The 15,566-nt window shown below is 35.1% G+C and overlaps 2 protein-coding genes across 2 annotated transcripts; both read right to left on the reverse strand.

Moving 5' to 3' along the window:
* Positions 1 to 1,619: 1,619 nt before the first annotated feature.
* LOC132554148 (uncharacterized) lies at positions 1,620 to 5,706 on the reverse strand. Its single transcript, XM_060218450.1, has 4 exons — positions 5,616 to 5,706; positions 2,946 to 3,121; positions 2,401 to 2,526; positions 1,620 to 1,676 (listed from the first exon to the last, which is right to left on the reverse strand). The coding sequence occupies exons 1-4, from the start codon at positions 5,704 to 5,706 to the stop codon at positions 1,620 to 1,622; spliced, it is 450 nt and encodes a 149-aa protein (XP_060074433.1).
* Positions 5,707 to 8,729: 3,023 nt separating this feature from the next.
* Positions 8,730 to 13,242, reverse strand: LOC132554227 (uncharacterized). Its single transcript, XM_060218534.1, has 4 exons — positions 13,112 to 13,242; positions 10,702 to 10,877; positions 9,841 to 9,966; positions 8,730 to 9,297 (listed from the first exon to the last, which is right to left on the reverse strand). The coding sequence occupies exons 1-4, from the start codon at positions 13,191 to 13,193 to the stop codon at positions 9,241 to 9,243; spliced, it is 441 nt and encodes a 146-aa protein (XP_060074517.1). The 5' UTR covers positions 13,194 to 13,242; the 3' UTR covers positions 8,730 to 9,240.
* Between the last annotated feature and the right edge of the window lie 2,324 nt (positions 13,243 to 15,566).

Consider the following 15,566-nt stretch of genomic DNA (forward strand, 5'->3'; position numbering starts at 1 on the left):
TTTGAAAGGGGGAAGCATATCAAAGGTTTGTTTCGATTTTACTTTTCTAACAATTTCTTTTCTCGTTTTTCCTATTGGGTAGTTGAGACTGGTCCCCAGTTGATGTCCGTAATACACTTTGTACGCGTTATTCAAATTTAGTGTGTCGCGGAACATTTTATCAATTTCAAACGAGTTTATTCTTAGTGAACTTAAAATAAATCCTTTAAAATTGAATATGTAGTAAATGACAGTATAGCGCAATCTTCAGGTATTGTACATCGAATTGTGTCCCTTGTCATAGTGAGGTATTATGGGATGGCTCACATGTTGTAAGTACCGGACCAATCATGCGTTTGGTTTCAGTAATTAATCCTTAAATTATCATAAATGTTTATGAGGTTTATTTAAGTTAATTCATGCCTTTGGTCAGATAAACACGGTGTTAAATATATTTCTGATTTTTCTCGTACATGTATTTGTCAATATGTGTGTGCATGCTATCAATTTGCAAAATAATTAGTCAGCAATAGATATGGAGGCACTGCACTGCACTGCAGAACTGTCTCAGACGCGTCACTTGTTAGACCAGGTGTGTGTACGCTAGTTTCCGTAGAAGAGTCTAATTTTACAACACTACCTGTACTGGAACAGATCAGTATTGAATACCCTACACTATCCCTTTGCGTAGTAACACCTTAAAGGGACACAAAAGTGGTGGTATTTAACAACTACAGAAAGGTTAAGGCAAACATGCGCCAGGTCTCTGTCAACATTAGACACATGTTCAACAAGGGGTTGCCAACTTTTATCAGTAAGCTATTCAACTCGCTCGAAAATTCGTTTCGGCGTAGAGAATCCGTTTTGCAAGACACTGACATATAAGGAAATAGATGATAATGTGTAAGTATTATACGGAGCCCGTTAACTGACATGCTCCATACTTATTTTATTTCGTTTTTTCGAAATATTTCGTTTTTTCGAAATAATAATTCGTTTAAACGAATTATTATTTCGTTTTTTCGAAATAATAATTCGTTTTATCGAAATAATATTTTATTTCGTTTTTTCGAAATAATGATTCGTTTAAACGAAATATTATTTCGAAAAAACGAAATAAAATAAGTATGGAGCATGTCAGTTAACGGGCTCCGTAGTATTCTAATAAACAGAACTACAAACTCATAATATATAGACAGAAACATTCAGATATTTACCTGAGATTCCCATTGTCAGTGAATTTGCATAAAACATCCCATAATATTTACCGTAGATACAACAATGAAATGTTGTTTTCAGCGTATCTTAGTTACGCTAGCTACACTCATTGTTAGTAAAATCAGTATCGACAATTCTTAAGTTAGGAAACAATAACGCACAGTCGATTAAGTCAATATTTGTGAATGCTGAATTGTCATGAAATTGACTTTGATTATATGCGAGTAAGTGATAATTAAAACACAATCATTCTCTGTATGATATTTATTTTCCAATCTTTCGTTATCACATGGTATCAAAATGTAAACATACAAATTTCACTGCAAACTAATAATGAATTCTTTAAGCACCAACATCACTTATAGGAATGTTTCGTCTTAATCTATGGAATACACGCGAACGTTCTATATTTCACAATGTTATCACTTCCGTGTTGCATAAAATGTCATGGCGACACCTGACGCTACATCTGTAACAATCTGAAATAAAGTTATCTCCCTTTAACACATAGAAAAAATCGGCGTCAATTGTAGACTTAACAAAATTAAAAACAAAACATTAACAATTGTTTTTTGTAAGCATTGATATTAAGCACTTCTGTCTTTCATGACAGGTATTAAAGTAGTCGCTGACACGATACTTTAAGGACGCAAACAGACTTCGGTTTAATAATAAAAAATGTCACTTCATATGTTGGTAAACATATAAAATAATCCCATGATGCATCATTATCGTGACCTCAGAGGTTACGATCACTTTTGTTCTCTACACTTCTGGAACATGTCATGGCAAAATTGAAGGTTCCATATGCAACACCTTGTGGACAAAACAGAAAGACTAATTTTGTCATTTGATGTACATCAAACGGATCTCGAGGTCGCATAGCGGTATATTGTAATGGCTTTGAAGATGGGTGTTTCTCCTTTGTAATCTCCAATGGGAGAGTGTCATCCTGTGATTGGTCAGTCTTTTTATCATGGAACCAATCAAATTACTCCGCTTGTGCTTTCAGTTTTGTCATGACATGTTTCAGGGGTGAAGAGAGCGAAAGCGATTGTAACCCCTGGATTATCGTTAATGAAGACACATAAAAAACATAGAATATCTGTTACCAGATTTGACGATACTGCTGTGATTGATATATAAATCGAACCTTTCGTTAATCATTGGAAACGAAAATAGTTCTATCAATGACATACGTACGGATTTCATCTTGTTGGCAGCAGTCAAAGTCCTCACGGTCTTGGTGACAACCTCCTTATCGTGTCCAAGAAGTTTCGTGGTGGCTATCTCTACGAGTTTGTCTGGTGTTTCTAACTTCGGCTCAATCTACAAAAGAATTGTTGATGAAAATATCACAGGTTGTTTTGACGAATTTTTAAGATTTATGCAACGAAGCAAGGGGGGTTAAGCAATAATCAGGTTGACTGTCCGTCCATCCGTCTGTCTGTAGACGCAACGATGTATCCTGGCTGCTCCTTCTACTGTAGGAACACTGAAGGTGACGACACAGTGGGGTGAGGAGGAGGGGGTTGGGTTGGCCCTCGGACAGTTCTAGTTTCAACCTGAGTAGTTTCGGCTTTGATATGGTACATTTTTATACTAAAACGAAATTCACAATGTACTTTAGATCAAAGTCATTATCATCTCTATATATTAGACATTAACGACATACGGTAAAAGGTCTTGCCAGAAAAAGGTTGAATACGATTATTAATCTTTGTTTTGTATATGAACGGAATACTTACACAAAATGTCGACCCATCTATCCCCTTCTCTGGTGGGTTTTTAATTCCTAATGTAAATTCATGCCTGCTTTTATTTTCACCCATTGAAATCTCGCATATCCATTTGTCACCTTGGCCGGAGTAAGCTATCGTCTCACGCATTTTCTTGTAGTATTCTATTTCGTCCGGTGTCATGGCTTCAGGAAACGAACCGAAAAGGACATACATAAAATCAGAAAAAACACGTCAAGAAGTGGAAAAACAGGACAATAACGAAGTAAGATATGACGATGAAAGACAAGCTGACAGCAGTGTATATTGGATGACAAGGAAAGTACACAATTCTCAATAATAAAAGGAAGATATTAATTTGTTTTAATAGACTTTGCGTCCTTATCCCCGGCAGGATGAGAATGATTTTTTGCTGATTTCTGTTTCTTGTATTCCACTGTATCGTCGTGAGAGACGACTAAAACTTTCTTCCATTCCGTACAGAATCTGGGATTTTTCTTCCATGTCAAAACATGACAGGCAGAGTCACGTAGAAACGGGCGTTAAGAGGGTACAGTTTTGTACTGATTAACGTCCTACCATTTGTAAAGACTAGTATGTCTCAGTGAGGGGAAAGAAACAAACCACATGAGACAATGGAGAGGAGAAAGATCTCCAGAAAAGCAGAAAATAGAAATATCCAATGTTTGATCGCATTCAACCACTATTCAATGGTACAATATTTATGCTCCATCTGCAGTGCTGACCAAATGTGGGACAGTCTCAAGGGCAACATTAGGAAGAAGAAAGATCTTTAGAAAAGGAAAAATATACTGACCTAAAGTTAAAACATTTCTTTTATAAGAACATTTTATTTTTCCACCTTGCACACTACCATACTCAATTGTAAACTAAAGCAACGCCTTCGTTCTCTTGTTATGAGAGCTTTCTTCTCCAAGAAAGGTGAACGACGTTAGAGATATATGGTTGTGAACTATACTAATGCGTTTTTAGTGAAAAAGGACATCCAAATCATAGAAGAAATATACCAGAATTTTTATCATCAAAATGATCGAGTTTCTGGTTATCAACATATTCGTCGAGTTTGGTGGTGATATCTTAAAACAAACTATTGGCATACCTATGGGCACCAACTGCGCCCCTCTGTTAGCTGACTTGTTTTTGTTTTCAAACGAGGATGAACATATTGAAAAATTTATCAAAACAGGTAACAAAGATTTTGAAAAGTCGTTTCATTTCATCTTCAGATATATTGATGACGTCTTGTCTTTAAAGAACAAGAAATTTATTGACTACGTCCATTGTATATATCTACCAGAACAGGAAATCAAAGAAAGTACAGACTCTTCTTCATCAGCTGCTTATCTCGATCATTTCGTAAAACGATACGTGATGATTTCAATAACCCTACTGTGAATTTTCCATTTCTGGATAACAATAGTCTTGCATCTCCAACTTATGACTTTGTAATCAACTGTGACTTGTAACCCACTATCACGTTTTTCGTGCAAGAAGTCGTCAACTGACTGACAAACTCGTAACATAAGTGTTCAATAGATGCAGGCGGTTGAAAACAATGGGGAAATTTTAAGGACATTATAGTGATATTATTGAGAAATATTCTTTTTCTTTGTACGACACGAAGCTGGACGTGTTTGATTTGAGGAAGTTTACCTGTTGTATGCCTTGTTCGCATTTGAGAATGTGACAAAACTTACTTAGATTGACCAAGGTTTACATGACATGTGTCGTCGATGAAGCAAAAGACGTTTACTCTTCCGGAACATCTGGTCTTATTTTCCTTGTATTGTTTCAGGAGTCTCCGTTTAAATGTTAATTATGATTATATTACTATGATCGTATTTTCTTGATGTTTAATGTCACTGCTTACAATCATACAATCAGGCAGCAGATACAGTTATTAAGTTCGACTGTATACTAATTATACTCATTCCTGTGTAGCCCTAATAGGACAAAAGGAAACAGTTGACAAGTTTAGTAACAGTTCTTTGTTTGTGTGGGGTTTTTATGTTGTTGATTTTATTTGTTTCATACATCTAGCTTATACCATGTACAAACGTTTTATTGTTTTACAAAATTAAAAGTCGGTTTCCCTACGACAGATGATAGCGTGCTCTTGCTACACGACCATTGCTCAAGTTTTCGAGACTCTATTCATAGAACACCGTTAGTGCCACTGTCTCTATCAAAACGACTCCTTTGTTTCCCTTACACATTCCAAATTCAGAAAATTTTAGTAAAGTAAACGTATCTGATCATTTATAACTTACTTATATACTTACTAAAAATCATTAGCCTATCTACTGGGCAGTTTGTACAGATTTGTGAAGTGTAGAATAGCAGGAACAGACAACTGGTAAGACATAATAGAGAAACTTCTTAAATCAATGTTCGAGCGTAGTAGTTTATAACAAAGACAAGAATATATCTACATATATAAACTAAACATGAGCAAATACGGAGACTCCTGAAAATGTACAAGGAGAATAAGATCAAGTTTCCCGGTATTCAAAAGACAAGGATTTCAATATTGAGGCTGACATGAAAATTATATATTTCAACACCCTGTAACAAGTTCGGATTTCTACAAAGAAGGACATGGTGTTTGCCCTTTGTTTAAAATAAACAAGTTTTATAGATTAAACAAAGTTGACTTACCCACAGCTTTACAAAAGTTCAAGAAATTCTCAGATTTCTCACAAAGATCGTCCATCTCCCATTGACCCAGGAATTTGGACGTTTCGGCCATGATGAATATGCTTGACTAGATTGCACAGATTTGGCCTGTGTCCGCCGAAGTGTTCTAGTTTACAATGTGTGGTTAAAGTCCAGTGTATGGTTAGATCAATATGGCATTCTGGGCGATAACGTTTTGTTAGGTATGACATTTTTTTGCTGTGGAAAGTGCATATATTTAACAACTGATTATTATCTAATAATCAGTTTATCATGCGATAATTAATTTCTATTTATTTGATAAATACCACAGTACCTACAGTGAAGCTTTGGAAAGACTCGACGACAAATGATATGGAAATCATAAGTTCACAAGACAGGCCATTACGGTTAACCTAGTGACAGATAACAAGTATTTCAACAGTGAGGGTTACTTAAAGGAAGGAAAGCCTGTATATTTATATACACTTGGCAGAAACCGGTTAGCATACGTGTACAATAAAACGTCACTCCGTAACATGGGTGAAAATATGGGTTACAAAGTAAATTACACATACAGTGCTTAATCTGACGTGTACCTCAAATGTAATGACTGTTCAATAAGTTCAATAAGAGCTGGCAGAATGGATATATGTATATAAATACATATTTATATACGTAAATTGGTTTTGCTTTATTCTGAGACTCAGAATGAAATTATTTGAACTAGAAAAAATGTCAAGGTACTTTCAACACCCTTAACATGTTTGTTATAATAAGGAATGGCATTTTCACAAGAAAACTAGTGATACAACATACTATTTATTTCTTATAATAATATTGATCATGTTCTGTGGAATGCATAACAACAGTATTTTGTTCATGGTTGCGGTAAAGTTAACATTTAACAGTGTAAAGGTGCTGGAAAATAAATTCCAAGTCCGTGTATATATCAGAAAATCGTAGATTCACGCTAATCAGTATGACAATAGAGGGTAATAATAATTTGTGTAAATTTCCATCAATGTTATGCAGTGTGCAGAAGCCATGTATCTTAACAAAGGGATCTCAGTCTTTTATAAAAGTTTTTGATTGAAACATTTATTCATCCAGATGTGCAACCTCGTGGAGTTACTATTTGTAGGAATTATTACTGTGTGCCAGCTTTTTACTTCGTTTTCTAGTTATGGTGACGTCGTTTTGAGACGCATCAGCAATGGCCACCATAACAACAAATATACCAAAGGTACCAATATGATTTATTTGATATTGATGAACGTTCTATCAGCAACCAGGAGCATTTAAGGACGGCCTCTAAATGTGCTAGATGAGCGCAGGTGTTGCGACATACGATATGTTCATGTAAGGTTTCCTGCGATAGTGCATTAATGACTTTATAATGCTACCTCGCTTAAGTATACCCAAGGCCTCTAGCAGGACACCCGATCTGGCCACGATATATAGACAATGGGCAAAAAGTAATTACATTGCCAGAATGCTGAACTTAGGAAGTAGTAACTATATATTTAAAGACTGTTATATCTCTGCCAGGGGAGAGACATAACAGGGGCAAATGGTCAACTGAAAGGGGAAAATTCGAAGCATTGTCAACGGGGACATGGTGAAGTAGAAAAGTAAGAAAACATAAAGGTTCCAAGATATACGTTGGGAGGGGGAGGGGGCAGCATGTAAAATTCAACTTTGCAATGTGATTGATTTAGGATTTTGGGAAAATGAATAAATATTGCAGGGCATGTCGTTCAGTTCTCACACCTCCTTCACTCAAGTGTTTTACCTGGCCGACGAAATCAGTATATAATAGATTACGTAATATTGAATATCACCTGTATTTATAACTGACATGCATTGAATGACTCACCTCAGGATAATTATCGATGAAATGTGTGTACTTTCTACACGACACATCCTCAATATGCTTAATATATCCAACACTTTGCACGATTTTGATTTTTTATCGGTCAAAATGTCAAACTTTGCCGTTCACCATTATTGAAATCAAAATACTCGTTTGCATATTAAGTGTTTTTCACATTGCTTCATCATATTATCAAGTTCTACATTTGAATAAATTTTGGTGGTCATGGTTTGGTTTATATTGTTTTATTGTTTGACGTCTTTTCAACAGCAGAGGTCATTCAATATCTCTCGGTGTATGCAAGGCAAGTGCATGTGTGTGTCTTTCCGAAGCTGCATTAGATTCCTAAACTGCACAAGAATCAATATAAACAGTGTTGCATTGCTGACTCATCAAGCAGTTCAATCATACCTTACAAAACTTACTACCATTTTTAGTACTATAAAATCTGGGTTACAGTTTTATTGTGATTATAATAACTCAAGAAGCTGAATTCATATACCTGGGTTTTAAAATATTCTGAAGAACTTTAGATCAATTTTCAACACCCTATGCTTTTCACATTCAGATTTGAAAGAACGCATCCGTTCTCTTATTGGCTGTACTTAAGACACAAGTGAACAACATAGTGAAAGAATTACAGGAGAGGCATACAATGAATTAAACTTCATCATACAGCTGTTTGTTTCCTTATAAAGTGATGCTAAGGGCCTAAATAAGGGTCTAAATGTTGAAGCCTTGGAGACATGAGGTATAGATTTTTAGATTCGTGGTGATAACTTTCTTTTCTAATAAAGGTGAACTGTGAACTCTCTCTCTCTCTCTCTCTCTCTCTCTCTCTCTCTCTCTCTCTCTCTCTCTCTCTCTCTCTCTCTCTCTCTCTCTCTCTCTCTCTCTCTCTCTCTCTCTCTCTCTCTCTCTCTCTGTCTCTCTCTCTCTCTCGGATATATACGGATGACGAAATCACCAAAATGATCGTGTTTCTGGTTGACAACTTCTTCGAGATTGATAGAAAGATTTTCCAACAAACTAATGGCACACCTATATGAATTTGTAATATCTCTTGGCACACTTGTTTTTGAATTTTTCGAAGAGTTTAACAAACCAATTAAAAAAAACCTTGTATTATTCAATAGAAGTTGCAAAATTTTACTGTGCTATTTTGAGTATTCTAAACAAATTCGTTTTCGCATACGTATGTGTAAATAACTGAATAATGTAAAAAGAAAACTACATAACAGTCCGGCAAAACCATTTATTATCAATGTGATCTGATAATAAAAGCATGAACATTTTAGCTATTTAATCACACAATGTTTAAGATAACGCCACCTAACAATGTAACGTAACTCAAAAAACACATCTAAAATGTTTGACACAGAATCTCTTTTTTTAAAGTGAACGTTTATAAAATGTGAAAAAAATGTTCAAGAGCATTCCTTCAAAAGGAGTTCCATTTTGGGTACGCCTACCTGCTGATTTGCATTTTTAAATCACGCATGCCTTACTGTGTTCTATATATATAGAAACATGCTCTGCTGACATGAAACCAAAGCAAAAAATGAAAGATAAAGGTATAGAGAAACACAAACACTCGTTAGAATTTGTTTACTTATTTCTTTATAATGAGTTCCAATTTTGGTTGCGTCACGTTAGTACACTTAAGTAACTTTTAGTGATTCGCAGGAATTCAATAATGTCCCATCTTCATTAGTGCATTATGCATGGAAGTTCAGTATTTAATGGGAAACATTACTTCCGTGTTGCGTAAAACGTCATTGAGACATTTGATGCAACGTCTCTTACAATCTGCAAAAGAGATAAATGATATCTTTCAACAAAACATTTAGAGACATGCTTTTCGACTGAATACTCTTAATGGGAAAGAAATATGTCAGTGAAATAATGTATATTTAAATCATAACGGTAGACTGACGGAAGAATTTCCGTTCTGACATTGGTCCTAGAAAAAATACATTATCTTCCCCGTGTAAAATAATTACTACTGTTCCGCGTGTGTTTGTTACATACGTATGTTACTTATTGTTTGTTGATGCACTGTTTGATAGAGAAAAAAGTAAATCCAGATTTAAAGAACAAAACAAGTACAATCGTTGTTTAATGTCAGTAAAGATATCGATTGGAAGCTACACAAAAAATTCTTTGTTTCAAACTTTCAAGATTATCCAAGTAATCTGAATTCTCATTGCAATTGCTTTTTAACCGAAAATGAACACTTTTATAAATAAAAAAAACACGCATAATTTTAGATATTTTCCATTTTTGATTGATAAAATAAAATCAATAGCGAGGTCGGATTGTTCCAAACGAGCTGTAAATTTTAATACATACGGATTTCATTTTATTTGGAGCGGTCAAGATCCGCACGGTCTCGGTGACCACATCTTTATCGTGTTTAGGAAGCCTTGTCGTGGATATCTCTACAAGTCTGTCTGGCGCTTCAAGCTTAGGTTCAATCTATAATAGAAAGTTTGGCAAAGAAATTGTCGATCTGTTTTGCATAGCAACAGCGATACTTTGTTTAATCATAAATACCATACTGGGATGGTAATCATTTTGGTTGAATTAAGGTCTTTTTTGAACGTCGAAATGTTCCCAAAATTGATAATCTCTAGACATAGTCATACTGCATGGTACCAAACCCAAGACAGCGAGACTGCGTATCAGGGGGATTTTTTCACAACTCCTTATTTCATTTTACACCTCTTGCAAATCGGAGCGCAATGTCTAGTAACTGTATACTTGAAACTAACATAAATTAGCAATTAGCAAAAGATGTGTTTCATCAATTAAGCAAACAATGCCAAAATATCCAAAAAATGTGTCAGTTTCTTCGTAGTGGAGCTAAAATGTGTTGAAATCTTCATCGTGAGCCGGTTACAGTATAGATCGTTACGGCATCAGACATGCCATGGGTATTTGAAGATTGCAGAATTCATTCGTGTAGATAGTTATTTAGCATTTGTGCTGTTTGTTTAGTAGGTTGGTTATATACATTTCATCAATACAAATCCTATCATTCTTGCATCATTTTGCCATTTTGAGCGCTCGTGTGACAGCAAAGTTATGTGTGCAATGATTTGCTTGATTGAAGGAAACATTTAATTCAGCGAGTTGTTAACTTTATGAAGAAGCACCGTATCTGGAGCGAGCTTAATCTACAAAAAATATTCAAATATTCAAGCGACTTACACTGAAGATTGACCCATCAATGCCCTTCTCTGGTGGATTTTTTATTCCAAGTGTAAACTGGTGTTTGCTTTTCGTGTCGCCCATGGCAATCTCGCAAGTCCAATTTTCACCCTGCCCAGAGTAAGTTATATTTTCTCGCATCGTCTTGTAGTATTCTATTTCCTCTTTTGTCATTTCTGCAAGACATCAGAAAATAATACGTTTTACACCAAGACCTCGATTATTGCATGGAATAGGATATTAGTGTAGAGGCAAGAGTAGTGGGTCATATTTTGTGGATCAGAAGTTACGAGGAAGGCTTTAAGTTGAACTTTCTACCTGGTCAGAAAAGGGAGGCTTTGGGTTCAGTCCGTGGGCTGCGACATCATCGTCTTCATCATCATAAACACTTAAAAATCATCAAATTCCCTATCATTGCCATTATCATCCTCATCGAAATTACCATCAACAACCTATCACTGCCAAAGACATTAGACAATGCTGCAACATTCATCAACATCCTGCAGTTGTAACACCGATCTTCAGTTTAAACACTTAAAAGTCATGAGAGACAGCTCTCTATTTACTTTGGAGCAAGTTTTTTTTTCTTTTTTTTTTTTGAAAATAGTAGAAGTAGGTAGAGATAAGATAGAAAAAGGAAGTGGTGGAAACAGGCAAAGTAAAATGAAGGACAAGAGAAATTGTCTTCGGGTAAGCAGTTCTATGCAAGATAGAAAAAATATCTTCACGTGCCATGAGTCTTGGGGAAATGGTGTCAAAAAGAAAAGTCACGCTTACTGGATGAAAGAAAATGTGTTGCCTGCCCTGGACAAAAATGTATTTATAGTAAGAGTATTTTTTCCAGTTTCTCCACTGTTCATTGAAACGTTCAAGGGAGTGATCTCCCTTACCAGTTGCTATATATTTTTAGCTTTATGATGATCCTTTATTTAGTTTACAGGAGTAGATATGTTCAGAGTAGTGTTTAAACACCTAGTATTATAAATATACTGCTTAATATTTATATTAATCTCATTGTCAATATTATGATGCACATTTCTCACAGATAAAAAACCAAATACAAAAGACTCTTTGTTGATAGTAAAAGGGATAAGTAGTGCTTCCAAAAGTACTTATAAGTTCTGTAAGAAAGTTTCTAACCCATACTTCTCAATAAATTCGTTAAAAGAATAAAACATACTTGAACGTTTATCTTTAATCATGTAATTCACCACTCTAATACTTTTAGTGAACCAGTCTTTGTGAAAAATAGATTTTAGAATTATACCATAGAGGAGTCATCAGAGGAAAGAGTTGCCTATCTTTGTCTTAACAAATCAACAATTGGTCCCAAGCCTTCAATACATGACAACAAAACTTAGGGGTTTACGAAAAATCTCCAAAGCCAGCCTAACTTTAATGCGCAAATAAAAACTTTAATAATTATCATCTTTAAACAACCTTCAGTATAGTTCTTCGTTATAATATTTCTTTTTACCTTATCCTTTTTCCCGCCCCACAAAAAGCCAGAGAGAGTTGTATTCAAAATATTAATAAAAGTAGCACTTGGATTTGGCAGAGCAATAAATAAATGGTCGAATTTAAAACTAAAAGTGACTTTATAAGTTAATACTTTCCTATCGGGGTCAAAACGTATTTAAGCAGCAGCCTGGGTTATTTAAACCCAGTGTCCATGGACGACGGGCCCATTTTCTGGGCAATGTAGCACAACAGCCCACCAGTTCCTTTATACTGACATTAGGCCATTTGCAATGCTAAGGTACACACAGGGAGCGTAAAATGCACTCTGTTGTATATTTCCATGGGTTCTCGACTCTAAAGCTTGGTATTATCAGGATAGTTTGTAACAAACAACAAATGAAATTGAGGGAAGGGAGTATTGACAAATGGCGAATTAGAACAATTAGATGCCTTTTACGATCAAATACACGCTCAACGTAAAGATAAAAATGACGATGTCAAAAAGAAATAGTTTGAAGCAAATGTTCTTTAATTTCAAGAGAGTTGCACTGTATACACTACGTGTAATATGTTATATCATGATATATATAATCAGTTTTCACAGTTATTTGAATGATACTGATATTTTATACGCGTTATCTTAATTTAATGAGCGATTTGAGAGTTTATCATGAATTTCTCAAACATTTTTATGGTAAACGTTTCTGAATGAAAAAAGGTCAGAAGGTTTTTATGCTTGACTATGGAATTGAGAAGAGAACCGTAGTCAAGAAACAACAACAGGTTAATGTTGTTTTCCACCTACCTACATGAATAACACTGGAAGGATACGTGTTTAGCTGTACAAATATTGACAATCTTCGCATTTAAAAGAAACATTCCTGCAAATTTAAATAGACATTTCCACAAACCTACCGGCAAATGTATTAAATGTAGGCGTGTTACTTACTCACAGCTTCACAAAATGCCATGAAATTCTCAGATTTCTCGCAAATATCGTCCATCTCCCATTGTCCAAAGAATTTCGACATTGTTGATGCTGTAATATGACTAGAAAAACACAGGTAACTTTGTGCGGTATCTGTAGACAGGTCCTGGTTTAACAGCTACAGTACAATGCAAGGTGAGATCAAACATGGCTTGCCGGGTGATCACATTTTGTCAGGTGTGTCAGCTTTCATTCTCTCCGGATGTTTATTAAATACACTCTGGTGATCTTATTTCTTTAATCTTGTTAGCCTAATTTGTAAATGATAATATAATATTTAGATTGTTCATTACACGTATATGTATGTGTTATTACCAAAATTGCAAACGTTAGAAGTGGATTAACCTATGCTCCCCTAATATATGATATCGACTCGCCTGTACCCAATACTGCGTATACAAGATAGACAGTTTGTTTCGGTTCAACTACAGCTTAATCAGTTAATCGATCATTATATACGAATTATAGGTAACCCAGTGCTGAAACATTAAGTTTCTGTAGACAAATTATGAGTTGCTAAACTTATGATATCCTACTGACGAGTCCTTGAAGGACGAAACAGCTATATGGTGCAGTTAAACAAGTTGTTTTGATCTACTGTATCTTACTTTAAATATGCAAAGATGTTATTCTCTTGTGTGTCTTTTGTACAATCGAAAGAAATAGGCATTTTTATGTATGCGCAACTTGGCAAAAGCCTTACCCCGGCATATTTGGTCATGAAGCGTAACGTCGTAATCTGGTGCTATTGATTCAATATTTTATTCAGCTGTGTAGTTTGCTCTATAAGAGCTAGTCATTGTTCGAAGTTGGATGTGAGAATAAATTGACCCTGGTCAGCATAACAATAAGTTCATAACTACTGACGTAGATAGACCGGGGCCTGACTAGGTCAAAGCCAATGTACAGCCTACCCGTACCGAACCTGAGACACACAGGTGTTTAACACCTTTCAAATGTAGTAAATCTCGGTATTAATTACATTTGTCGGAGTACGTTTACTACGGAGTACCTTTGGGAACATTCAATCCATTGGCTACGAATGATTTATAACGTCCTTGCTACTTTCTTTTTAAATATTGCATTTATTTGCATAATATCTATGCTTTTGACCTTGACGTATTGACAACCAAATAAGTGTCCTATTTTATGAACTGTTTTATGGTGTGAAAATTAACTAAATCTGCATTATAGTTATCCTAAACACAACTTTCTATTTCAAAAAGACGTGAAGTATGAACTATAACTTATTATTTTTAGTAGTATTTTGCCGGTGATCACCAAACTGAAATGAGTTGTAGATCTGGATGTGTTTGTACCGTTTTAAAAGCGATCTTAGCCGGTTGTATCCAACGAACTGATAGAGTGATTAATATACCTTTGTTACACCTTCGTGTGTATTTGAGAACGTAACATAACATGTTTTTAGAAGACTCAGTTGGATGACATCATACATGTAAACGTACCTTTCCTTTGCATAATGCATGTATAATACCAAGCAAATCAAATACTTAAATTTTAAAAAAGAAACCGAATACAAAACAGTTGTTACGTAATTGAAATTTATCGACAAGCTAGAGGGTGCAGAGTAACAAGGCAATGCAAATTACTATGCATGATGAAAAGAGTGAATTATTACCTGGGAGCATGGCCTACAATGTCAATTCTGATACCGACACATAATATATTAACCTGATCACCACCCAGATCGATGCGTCCGGAATTTTTATGACCTGTACCCGTCTCAATCTTCAAATTAAAGTTTATCCTGAACAAAAGAAATAATATATCTTTATGATCTAATAAGATCCAAAATAAAATATGTTGAAAACCTCATCAAAACCAGACATTGCAAAACTGCGACAATGATGTATAAACTGTATGATTTTCTCTTATAGTTGTGGGATCTCACAACGCTACATGATATCCGCACGAAGTGTGCGCGACAGGAAAATTAGACTAGCTTTGCTATCGTTCATCTATGCACATATTAGCGGTTCAATCGTGGTTCATATCAATTTAGAAATGATTTACAGATAAATGTGAGGTAGGTTGTAATTATTTTCTAAATATATAAGAGTACTACTAAGTATATTTCCTAATTAAGCCATAAATCTATAGGTTGGACACGTGTAGAAAAGATACTAAATAGTTGCATACACTCAGATTTAAAGGTTTTCTGTTTGCAAGGTGCAACACGTGACCAGCCCTAGTGTACGGACACACATTATATATATATATTATAAACGTAAACATTAAATGGACGTCTCTTTATGTCACAGCAATGAATCGTCTAAAATCTCATCCCGTCAGAAAGGAAATTTTATTTTCATTACCTCTGCATTACTCTCAATTTTCTATCGTTTTGTAAACAATAAATATATAGCCGGGTAAATCGTTAGTGTTGTGTTGGTTA

This window comes from Ylistrum balloti, unplaced genomic scaffold (assembly GCF_031769215.1).
Source record: "Ylistrum balloti isolate Yb309-2 unplaced genomic scaffold, AGI_CSIRO_Ybal_v1 Utg370386, whole genome shotgun sequence".
NCBI lineage: Eukaryota > Metazoa > Mollusca > Bivalvia > Pectinida > Pectinidae > Ylistrum > Ylistrum balloti.

Bases quoted from the DNA above. Each gene is read 5' to 3' on its own strand.
- LOC132554148 (XM_060218450.1), bottom strand. From the start codon at position 5,706: ATGGCCGAAACGTCCAAATTCCTGGGTCAATGGGAGATGGACGATCTT. The intron at 3,122-5,615 runs GTAAGTCAACTT...CGTTTCCTGAAG, and splicing joins GAACTTTTGTAAAGCTGTGG to CCATGACACCGGACGAAATA. The intron at 2,527-2,945 runs GTAAGTATTCCG...ATTCTTTTGTAG, and splicing joins TAGATGGGTCGACATTTTGT to ATTGAGCCGAAGTTAGAAAC.
- LOC132554227 (XM_060218534.1), bottom strand. From the start codon at position 13,193: ATGTCGAAATTCTTTGGACAATGGGAGATGGACGATATTTGCGAGAAA. The intron at 10,878-13,111 runs GTAAGTAACACG...GATGTCTTGCAG, and splicing joins GGCATTTTGTGAAGCTGTGA to AAATGACAAAAGAGGAAATA. The intron at 9,967-10,701 runs GTAAGTCGCTTG...TTTCTATTATAG, and splicing joins TTGATGGGTCAATCTTCAGT to ATTGAACCTAAGCTTGAAGC.